The sequence below is a fragment of the Felis catus genome, chromosome A2, assembly GCF_018350175.1.
Source record: "Felis catus isolate Fca126 chromosome A2, F.catus_Fca126_mat1.0, whole genome shotgun sequence".
NCBI lineage: Eukaryota > Metazoa > Chordata > Mammalia > Carnivora > Felidae > Felis > Felis catus.
This window is the reverse complement of record NC_058369.1, coordinates 116,739,745-116,752,014: the sequence shown is the minus strand read 5'-3', so window position 1 is coordinate 116,752,014 and position 12,270 is coordinate 116,739,745. Positions and strand designations below refer to the sequence as shown.

The window sequence follows — 12,270 nt, the reverse complement described above, 5'->3', positions numbered from 1 at the left end:
AAGGATGACAAGACAAATATAACTTAAAACAGTGTGCTGGAATAGGATAAAACTGCCCTGTGGTATTCTAGAGGTGGGAGTGTTGTGTCCTACACAGCAGAAGGGGGCAGAAGTGAGTTGAGCCACTGAATTCTGATACTATACCGGCAGGTGGCAGAAAGGGATCAAAGAGTTTACTTTTGAGGGCGTTAAAATAAAGTACAGGGGCTGGATTATTTTAGATGCATTTTAAATAAATTCATTTGCTGACTCAGAGGAAAGAGGCAAAGAAAGGTAACCACAAAGGACTACTTGTTACACATTGTGTTAAGCTCATCACCTGAATTGTCCCAGTCTCTTCTAACAAATGCCTTTCTCTTCTCTTCCAGGAACTGGCTTGGAATGAGTCCAGCACTTCCTCCCTCTTTTACATGGCTAGCCTAGAATCAAATGAATGAATTGTATATCTCAGTGACCAAAATTTGAGACCATATTCTAATAAGTAGGACAATCAATAGTCAGTAACAATATACCACATTTGCTCTTAAAGGCTGACCTTGAGATTTAAATCCATGGCACTGTCAGTAAAGATATTTAAACACTTAGCACTAAGGAATCAATTGGCACCTAATCGATCTGCCATCTTGTGTTGAAATTTGGGGACCAAAATACAAAGGTACATAGGATCTTTAAATTATGTCAACTTTTAATTTATAATGCTTAGTCAAAGAATGGACAGGATAAACACTATTTTTAACAGGACATTTCATTTGCATTCTTAGTAAGGTATCACTACCAACCATAATCCCACGAGAGAGAGAGAGAGAGAGAGAGAGAGAGAGAGAGAGAGAGAGAGGGAGGGACGGAGGGAGGAAGGGAGGGTGGAGAGACAAAGAGAGAGAGGGAAGGAAGACCCGAATATCTTAAATTTAAAATAGGTAAAATTACACTGTCAAGAAACTAAGTTTTGAAATCCCCAAAAGTGCTATTTTAAAATAGCGGCTAAAGAACTGGCTGTTAGTGGCTTATCCCACAAAATTAGTGTCTTTATCTTTATAATTAGCATAGAAAAATTTGGTATCTTTTTTCACAATTAACATCCTAAAAAGTAGAATTAAAGTAATACATCACCAAGTGCAAGAAGGGACTGAAATAATGGTGACGGTATGAGAAGAGAGTAAAAGAGGACATTCCCCAAAAGGAGGACTCCTGCAAGAGTTCAATAAAGGAAACAACTACAGAAAGTTTTTTGATGAGAGTTCTAAAAAATTCAGTGGACACCTCTCAAGATTACAGACTCTGTTTATCTGTTTTTTGGTTCTCTCACCTCACAGTGCGCTTGCACATAATAATGTCTTAATTTAAATTTAAGGACACATTAGTAAGATTGGCCTCATTCTTATTATTCATTCCCCCTTAGAAGTCAATATAACTTTTCAGAGTTAATGTGAGTTACTACCATCTCCACTTAGAGTTTAGAGGTGGGTCTTGGGTCCCTTCCTCATACACCTTGCTTTTTAATGAGACAGTTTAAGGAATTTTAAGCTTTCTGATCTGTCAGTTTCTCCAGCTCTGAATACTGTGGTTGTTAGCTGGGGTCAGCAATTACAAAAACAGACTTATTACTCCTGCTAGAGATTTCTGAAAGCTGTATTAGGGGAAAGGAAAAAGAACATGATCACACAGATCTTTAGAAAATGAAGCAGAGGTGGGGTGCCTGCATGGCTCAGTGGGTTAAATGACTGACTCTTGATTTTTCAGCTCAGGTCATGATCTCAGGGTTCGTGAGACTGTGAGATCGAGCCCTGTGTCAGGCTCTGTTCTGAGAGCATGGAGCCTGCTTGGGATTCTCTCTCTCTCTCATTCTCTCTGCCCCTCCCCTGTTTGCACATACTCTCTCTCAAAACAAATAAACATTAAAAAGAAAAAAAGAAAAAAAGGAAATGAAGTGGGGAAAATATGGTGATAACACACATCCCTTTCCACATATACAGATTTCAATCCACGACCGACTAACACTGATCATAAAGCAAACCTTCATTTCACAGTAACTGAGAACAGGTGGGGAAACAGATTTAAGAGTTTAAGAAACTATGTTTTATTTGCCATGAATGTACATACAGAGAGAGGACATGAGAGAGATGCTACCATACACATAGTATAACACTTCTAGTTAAGACAAGCAAAAACAAACACTGAGAAGGGATGACCCCAATATCATATTTTACTGCAATTATTGATGTGGAAGAACCGTTCTGATCCCTAAACCAATGGAATATCTCCACAGGCTAATTAATTCTGCATTTATTAACAGCTACTCACAAATTCCCTCTCAATTTGATCTTCTGTCCACAAAATTAGCAGCCATGAAGCAGGAGCTGTTCATGTGGGAAAAATCATTGGAACAAATGCTAATACCTTCTTCCTGAACATTCAGCTATTGGCCAGATCTAAGATTGAAAATAAAAAAGCAATTGAGGAAATTATGAGAAGCATACTAACCTGCCACCAGTTTGGATCTTCTCTGTTTACAATTTGAAGAATTTCTCCTTTTGAAAACTTCAATCCTGCTTCTTTGCAGGGTATCAGGTTATCATTGTATGGATTATAATCAAAATGACATTTCACAAATACCTAAAACACATAGCACAATTTAAGATAGTAGAGGTGTATCATTTGTCACTAGATTTTTGAAATCTTTTTCAAATAACTGTGATTTAATTGTAATTGACAATGCATTTAGTACTTCAACTAAGGAACTGGTTTCATTCAGATAGAAATCAATTTCTAGACATTAATACTTAGGTATCAGAAAAGAAAAAAATAAACATTAGTACTACAATTAACATTTTGTTTCTATTTTAGCTTCTAATTTTAAATCAACAGAGTTTGACAATCATTTTACTCCACCATTCTTACACTTTCCCTCAATCTTTTCACATGATTTTCTAAATAATGTTGCATAATTTTGAATACAATTAAATGCTACTTTCTGATTAATGTCCAGAAACAATATATGCAGCTGATTTAAGGCATATATTTCAGGTACATTAGGACCTTTTTTTTTTTTTTTTTTTTTTTAGGACTGACTTTATGAAAGAGCCCTGAAACCAAAGTTAAACAATGAAAGTGAATGTTGAAGTCAGACCTGAAATACAGTTAGTAACTTAAAAAAAAAAAAAAAAAAATTAAAAAACCAACTTTCATCACTGGTAATATATAGTTTTTAATCACACAGATTTACACTGGCCAAAACAAGGGTGGAAAATATTTTTTTTTGAAATCATCTTGCTCTAATTTAAATACTTAGCATTAAATTAATTGTAAGAAAAATACTGAAAAAGACTTGAAACTACTTCCCAATTTAAATTCATTGAAATATTCATTGAATATTTCTTTAAAATATATTTTATTAATAAAAGTATGCCAGTTACCACTATTAGTTATTATCTCCAATCACAGGAATATTTTGCTTATTCACTTGAAATTCTATTAAGCATTTTCAGTATTTGATGGCAATTTCAGAATGATTATATTCTTAAAACTTTTCATGCATATTTATAAAAATTCAAATGTTATTTACTGAAGAAATGACCTGGCATTAATCAGGTAAACTGTAACAAGCAGAAAAGCACAAAATTAGTAAAAATGGCAATGTTATCATACTTCTACAAATGTAACCAAACCAGATATTCAGGTAACACAAGCAGATACATAATATTAGTGGGGTAAAATGCAATGTGATGGATGCATATTAAAATCATTTAGAAGTAACTAAGTCTGGGTACATGTGACAAAATTTTAGTTATTTACAATTAGATGATTTTGAGAGAACGCATTCAGAACATTTTCAATAACTCTGTAAAGTCTAAATATTGTTTAACAACTCAGAAAGCCAATAATTCTTTTGATACACAATTTTAGAAATATTGAAGAAGCAAGCATACAAACAATATTAAGATTGCTAAAATGTGACAACTGGCTAAATTGACAATGGCATGCAGCTCAATGTTTTGGCAATGGAAAAAAAAAAAAAAAAGCCCAAAATTTTAAGTTTATTTAATCAAGGTAAATTTAGTTGGCTGATAAGACAGAAAAACTGGAGTACCAGAGAATGTCCTGGAATGACATCATACCTGACGGACGTGTGCTGGATGCCTCTCCATATTGATGCAACTCTAAAAATATATTTTTCATTGCATAAATAAAGCCAGACTTTAAACTAAATTAATTAACAAAACATAAACAAACTACTGGACCATTTTATTACCTCACTCTTTGGTAAAGTAACTACTCCCCTAATTAATTGTCCATAGGGTATAATCCCTGAAAATTATAAATGACAGAAGCAAAAAGATAGAGGCGCTTGAGATGAGGCAGAGCAAAAGGATGGGTATGCAAAGTGTAAAAATACTTGGATACTCCTTATTTCTCAAGAAAGCTACACCAAATGAATAGTAAGAGCATGCTGCCATCTAACCAGGAATTTCATTCTTATCTGTGGGAAAACATACATTTTGTAACCATAAATTCAGACTTTCTGAGATAGCCCAAATTTCAAGTATCTATTCCCCTATTCCCAAATTGTTCTGGAAATGTCATTATTTGTGGAACAAAACACACACTCAGATGTAAAAAGGTTTCTAAAAGAGAACAATTCTTATTTTTTCATTTATTAAACTAATTTTAGAACATTACTTTCATGCTCAAAATCTCAGATTAACCTGGTTTTACTTTGAATTTTAAAAATCTATCTGAAAAATTAACCCAGGTTTTTATCTAAACATTTTGTAATGACCTTAAAAGTCATCAGAGATTTAACTAGATTTAGTATAATTACATTTTATTAAGTACACTGTAAAGTGTTTTACTATAGACCATACATTAATGGTTCATTCATTACTAAGTTACTAAACACAACCTACTAAAATATGTGAATCTCATATTCTTATCACCAAAGAAAACACTGAATGACCAATAATCTAAAGTAGATGAAACAGAGAACAGGAAGTACAAATAGCTTTTAAACACAAGAGAACTGTATTTTAATAACATTTTCTTCCTGTCAGATTAGCAGAAATCCAAATACTTGATAACATTCTGTAGATAGGACTATGGTCCAACAGGCATTTTCCTAACAGGCTGATGGAAGATCTGGTTTAATCCGTTGGGAGAACAATTTGACAAAAGCTATCAGAATTACAAATGCAAAAATCCTCTGACCTAGTAATCCACCTCTGGGAATGTATTAAACAGCAATGTTGCTCAGACATATGCAAAATGACCTCCATACAAGACTATTAACTACTAAATTATTCCTAATAGCCAAAGATTAGAAGCAACCTAATTGTTTAACAACAGGTAAGTGGCTAAAACTCTAGAAAGACTAAAAAGCATGGTTTCTTTTTTTAAAAAAAAATTTATTTATTTCGGGGGGAGGGGAGGACAGTATGAGTAGGGGAGGGGCAGAGAGAGAAGGAGAGAGAGAATCCCAAGCGGTCTGCACTGACAATGCAGGGCTTGACCCCACGAACCATGAGATCATGACCTGAGCTGAAATCAAGAGTCTGATGCTTAACCAATGAAGTCACCCAGGTGCCCCATAATAGCATGGTTTCTTATGGGGAGTAAGGACTAGGTTGACAGTGGATTTTTTGAAAGAGAGATTTCAATTGAATACCTACATATATTTCTTGAATTTTGAAACATGGGAATGATTCACCTATTTAAAAATTTCTTATTGTAATACAAGATAAAAGAGGACTCTCACTTGTGACTAAGATGAAGGAATAAAGGCCCCTCCAGCCTGAAACAACTAAAATATCAGATAAAATTTTACAAACCACTTTTTAATACATCAGACAATGAAGTCAGCAATCCCTAAAAAAATGGAAACAAGTTGAACTATTCAGATGCCCTAGCTAACGGCATAAAAAAAATTTTCCAGGTTGCAAGTCAGGAAGGAAGAATCTAGGTGGAGCCTGGCAGTCTCCAAGTTGAGGAGATGAGCTGGGTGACCAGGGAGATCGGGTGGCTACAGTGTACAGAACCGAGTAATCAGTGAGGAAAGGGTTGCACAGAGAAAGGACTCAAGAACTGCAAAGTGCTTCCTTCAGTCTTCAGCAGAGCACTGATCTGCGCATGGGTATAAGGGAACTACTCAAATTCACGTAAAGAACCAGCACAATAGGTAGCAATATCAGCAGGTCATACAGGGTCAGGAATAGTTTCTGTTCTCATCAAGGTGAGTGGAAAAGTCTCATAATTCATGAGGCATTGAGTAATCAGAAGGATTATGCCCTAGACTTAATCCTGCTCTGGCTGCACCTAAAGCTTAAAAAGCAAGATCTGAAAGGATTAAACTGCTCTTAAGTAACTTAAATACCCTAGAAGAGTTTAAGAAAAATTCTAAGATACAAAAATATTCAGCATTTAATAAGGTAAAATTTGTGATGTCTGACAGCCAATCAAAAATAACCAGGCATGCAAATAAGCAGGAAAACATAATCTAAAATGTAGAGAAAAATCAATTAATGATACAGAAGAAAAAAGTGATCCATGAATGATAAATATGATAGAATTAGTAGAAAAGGACATTAAAATAGTTATTTTTAACTTTACATATTATATTCTTATGTTCAAGAAACTAGAGGAAGGACTGGGCATGTTGGGTAGAAACATGGCAGATATAAAGACGACTCAATTTAGATTTCTGGAGATGAAACCCAAAATATCTCAGATGAAAAAGTATACCAGAAGTGATTAACAGATTGAAGACATTGAAGAAAACAAGATTAGTAAACTTGAAGGCATAGCAATTAGAAATTAAGATTAAAAAAAAAAAAAAACAGGGAAGAAACAAGACTGAAATAAATGAACAGAGTATCACTGAGCAAGGGGATAACTTCAAGGAGCCTAATATATGTGGAAGTGATGGCATCAAAGGGCAAGAGAAACAGGAATAGAAAAATAAGCTGAAGAGATAATAGTCAAAATTTTTCCAAATCTGATGAAAGAAACTGTCTCTTCAACAAATGGAACTGGAAAACTGGGTATCTGTATGCATTTCCCACTTTCATCCAGATCTTACACCATATACAAAAGCTCGTAGAGTAAATGGATCCTAGGACTAGATGTAAAGCATAAAACTATACAACTTTTAGAAAAAAATACAGAAGAAAACCTTTATGACCTATGGTTCTACAAAAATATTCTACACAGAATACAAGCATGATCTATAAAAGAAAACTGGACTTCATCAGAATTGAGAACTGCTACTCTTTATATTACACCATTAAGAGAATGAAAAGATAAGCCTTTTCACTGTGAGAAAATCCTTGTAAATCATAATTCAGATAAAATACTTACATTAAAAAAAACATAAAGAACTCTCAAAACTAAATGAAAAACAACTCGGCAAAAAATGGATGAGATCTGAAAACAACCAAAACAGACATTAAAAAATAAGCACATGAAAAGATGCTCAAAATTAGGTAGTCTGTAAGGAAATGCAATCATATTGAGATCCCACTACACAGCTATTTGAGTGTCTAAAATTGTAAGGACTGACCACACCAAATGTTGGTGAAGATGTACAGTATGCTGATGAGAATGTATACGGGTGCAACCACTTTTGAAAGTAGTTTGGACACTTCTTTAAAAGTTCAACATGAAAAATAAATAAAAGTTCAATATGGACCTACCATGACCTAATCCTTCAATTCCTAGGTATTCACCCAAGGAACTTACATGTAAATGTCCACAGCATCTTTTATTTATAATAGCCTTGAACTGGAAACAATTAAAGTGTTCATCAGCCAGTTAATGGATAAACTGGTATAGCCAAGCAATGGAATACCACTCATCAACAGAAAGGAATCAACTGCTAATACACATAAAAAGATTGATGAATCCCAAAAGAATTATGTGAAAGACGACATATTTTAAAAAAACACAGCAAATAAAAGATTCATGTGCATGCTTTCATTTATATAAAAATAAGGAAAAAGTAAACTAAGCTATAGAAACAGAATGCAAAGCAGTGCTTGCCTGGAATGCAGGGGAGGAGGGAAGGATTATAAATGGATACAAAGAAACTTCTGGACATGATAGATATTAACATATATATATATATATGTTGTCTTGATTGTGTTAATGGTTTCACAGGTATGTATGTGTATGTGTCTACATTTATCAAACTGTACACTTTAAATATATGCTATTTATAGAAGCTTTATCTCAAAGATATTTTTTTAAAGTTTATTTATTTTGAGAGATAGATGAGAGTTGCGTGAGCAAGGAAGGGGCAGAGAGAGAGAGAGAGAGAGAGAGAGAGAGAGAGAGAGAGAGACACACACACACACACACACACAGACAGACAGACAGACAGACAGACAAACCCAAGCAGGCTTCACGCTCAGCATGGAGTTTGACATGAGGCTTGGTCTCCCAACTGTGAGGTCATGATCTGAGCCAATATCAAGAGTCAGACACTTAACCAACAGAGCCGCCCAGGCGCACCTCAAAGATATTTTTTAAAAGGAAAGATAAAAACTGTAAAAGTATGGGGCACCTGGGTTGCTCAGTCAGGTAAGTATCTGACTATTGGTTTCGGCTCAGGTCATGATCTCACAATTTGTGAGCTCGAGGGTTGTGTCAGGCTCTGCACTGATGGTGTGACACCTGCTTGGGATTCTCTCTTCCTCTCTCTGTCCCTCCACCCCCTAAAAAATAAACAAACATTTTTTAAAAACTGTAAAAGTACTGAAAAAATAAGATATCGCACAGGATTATGCTGGGCCTATGCAAATGACAATAATTAACTGGAGAAAATAATTGTATGAAATGGCTGGAGAAACAGCTCTACCATGACTCTTATGTTAAGCCAGAAGGTGGCTGGTAATTTGTTTGGGAATATGTTGTCTGAACATAGAGCAAGAGTTTCTCACACACCCTCAGTCTCAACACATATTTTCAGGTCCATATGAATTTGCAATCAGAATGAGTTACAAGGTGGTGAATGCAGCAATCATAGTTGCTATGAAGTTCACTATGACAATATCAGGATGATTAAGGATGTTATTTTTCTAAAGATTTTCCAAGTACATGACCTCATCTTATTCAGTTACATGATGCCACACACATATTTTGAAACGAGCAGGGAGGCTGGAATATATGTTTGGTTACAAAAGCTTTGAGGGACAATTCACACTCCTATTTGGTAACTATCCATCTGTGGGCCACACACTTAAGCTTCCGTCAAAAAATTTGTTTAAAAAAATCTATTAAACTACACTGTTCAGGTTAATTATTCTTAATTTACATCACACTTGATTCACTGGTTCACGCAAAACCTACTTTTGGTTATTTTATTTCTTTTAATAATGTGAAAAATAGCCTTAACTTATACTCAAAACAGAGGCTACAACCCTAAGTGGGGCTCCTGCTCTCATTCCATCCATTTGATCACTTTGGCTTGCCAGCTAGGGTAACCCTTATCCTGAATCTTGTGCTCATTAACACCTTGCTTTCCTTTTGTATAGTTTTATTGTACATATATAGGCGTTCCTTAAACTATGCAGCTATTTTAAACATAAAAAATAGCATCACACTATAGCATAAAATCTTTTGATATTTCCAGGCTTAAGATGTTTCCAGCCGTACATACATATGAATTGCTCTAGGAATTCGTTTTGATATATGTGAACACTCAACTCTGATAATGCTGAACTTTCCCCTACCCAGAGTGCTTATACCAATTTACACTGCCACTAGCAGTGCAGAAGAGATACTGTAGAATCACATGTATGTTCTTGCCAACTGAATGGTATAAAATGGTATTTTACACTGTGATTTTTAGTATCTCTTCATATGTTCACCGATACTGTGTCCTTTTACTTGATTTGTGTATGTAAATTGACAGGAACACAACTTGATACATTATCCACATTTAATAACCAGTTTCATCCACTGAATAGTCTCTCCTCACTGAAAGATACATCATCAAAGTAGTACATGTGTTACCTCTCTTTCTGAACTCTTTATTCCAGTGATCATTCTATCTGTTCCTATGCCAATAATACAATGGTACTTAATTTCTACATATGAGTAAATGCTACATTCCTGCTTTTCTGCCTCACAAGTGTCTTGGCTATTCATCTTACTAAATACCAAGAACAAGCTTATTGGAATTTGTATTGAATTTCACTGAATCTAAAAGATTTTGAGAAAAACTGCTATGTTCACAATACTGTATTCCTGCCCATGAACAGGATATATTTATTTAGGATGATATAATTCATCACAATTTGTGTGTGTGTGTGTGTGTGTGTGTGTGTGTGTGTGTGTGTAGGGGCCTTGAATATTTTTGTTAGATTTATTCCTAGACATAAATGTGACATTCTATGACTCTGCTGTAAACGATGTTTGTCTTAGTTACATTTCTTGATGTTTGTTGATGACATACAGAAATAGAGGTGACTTGTGCATATTAATCTTATTTTCAAATATTTTGCTAAACTCTCTTATTTCTAATAATTTATAGTCTTGGGGTGTTCTTTGCAAAAAAAAAAATCATGCTACTTAAAAATACGAAGTTTTATTTTCTCCTTTCCAAATTTCTTGCTTCTATAATTTGCCTTTTTGTGCTTATGAAACTCTCAATAAAATATTAAATAGAAGTAGTGTTAGTGAACATCCTTCTCCTAGTTCTTACTTTTTTAACTAGGTAAAGACTTTATTAATCATTCTTTTAAACTTCATATTCTGGCTTCTTTGGCTTAACTAACTACAAACAAATAATGGCGTATAAGCAATAACTAAAAAGCAGAATTTAAAATACTATAGGTTTCTATACTTCAACATTATATATATTCATCCTAAACAAAAATTTTTAAAGCAGTCAAAATTATTGAAGCTTTATTATTATTTTTTAAACAAATTTAGTCAATTGTTTGCCTAATTATTGGAAGCCTCATCAAAATCCTGAACAAGATCACCCTTCTCCCCAATAGCAAGTGGTGCTTTTCCATCTAGCCACTGCGGTGTCCTTAAGCTTTGCAATACCACACTGGTCTAAGAAGCTGGGTGGCATTTCTGTCAGCTGCTATGTCTTGACACGGCTGGTAATGGTAAAAATGTTTGCTTCTAGAAATGTCTGAACATTAGGATTATTAAAGTAGATAACCATTCCCTAGTCTGCAAATATACTTACCTCCTTAATATCAGAGATACTGTTTATTCTTAGTTTCTTTAAGAAGAACTGAAAAATGATATCACTTATTATAACAGATATTTGTTATGTCATCTGTTACTCTGTATACCATCTCAGGGCAGTTCTTTTTTTACCACTGCATAATAATGTCTGAAGTCTGCAAGCTTCTCTTAGTTTATGATAGGTTCTTACATCTTGTTGGAGTAGAAATGAGGCTTTGTGGGGGAATGGGGTTGCACCCAAATGGTCTTAGGCAGACCAGCTGAGATTTCAGTTCCTGATATTAAAGAGAATGATTCTAATATTTACCTATCCAGAATAGTATTTTATCTAGTGTATTTTAAAAATTAAGATTAAGGAACTTCCCTCTTGTTCTCAATTTACTTATCCTTTTAAAAAACATCATGAATATGTATTAAATTTTATCAAATTCTGCACTGAGGTTTTTCTCTTTAAATCTGCTAATGTGCTTGGTTACACATATTGATTTCCAGTATGAAACCATCCTACCACACATGGGACAAATCCAACTTGGACATATCCTGTTATCTTTTTATACATCATGAAATTTCGTTTGCTAATATTTTGTTGAAAAATTTTACATGCATATCCTTGAGTGAAATGGAACCATAATTTATTTTCTTATATTTTTGGCACCTAGCTCATGGTGGCCTCAAAGATGAATAAGAGAATTCCTATCAGTTTGGCTTTAATGAACAAATGGAATTATGAACAGCCTTTCGGAACAAACCCATTTTACATAAGTCGAAGAACTTCAGAATTAGCTACAACTTCTAATTCACCTTGGTCTCAAATTTAAAATTATAGATCCTCAGGCCTAATGAAAAATTTTGGATTTTTAATAAGCACCTCAAATGATTCTGATAAAAATGATCTACTGCTCATGCTTTGAAACACACCACCAGGGAGAGGGAGCTCCTGGCTTCCCTTTGCTCTCCCAGCAGTTCAGAGGAAGAGTTAAGATAGGCCCACCAGGACTACATGATGAAGCTTCTATTGAAAGAGTTGAAGAGGCTAAATTCTCTTGCCTCTCCATAACTTTTCTTAGGAAAGATGAC

The 12,270-nt window shown here is 34.4% G+C and overlaps 1 protein-coding gene across 8 annotated transcripts in view; it reads right to left on the bottom strand.

Annotated features, from left to right (window-relative positions):
* The window catches only part of PALS2 (protein associated with LIN7 2, MAGUK p55 family member), a 107,514-nt gene that overhangs the window by 21,640 nt on the left and 73,604 nt on the right, over nucleotides 1–12,270 (bottom strand). For 7 of the 8 annotated variants that reach the window (XM_023250444.2, XM_023250445.2, XM_023250446.2 and 4 more), the window contains exons 6-8: nucleotides 4,116–4,157; nucleotides 2,482–2,613; nucleotides 320–419 (exon numbers count right to left, since the gene is read on the bottom strand). In XM_023250444.2, the coding sequence (XP_023106212.2) occupies nucleotides 320–419; nucleotides 2,482–2,613; nucleotides 4,116–4,157 (274 nt within the window). The remainder of the gene's footprint in view (nucleotides 1–319; nucleotides 420–2,481; nucleotides 2,614–4,115; nucleotides 4,158–12,270) is intronic. The other variant, XM_045052513.1, reaches the window with a different exon arrangement.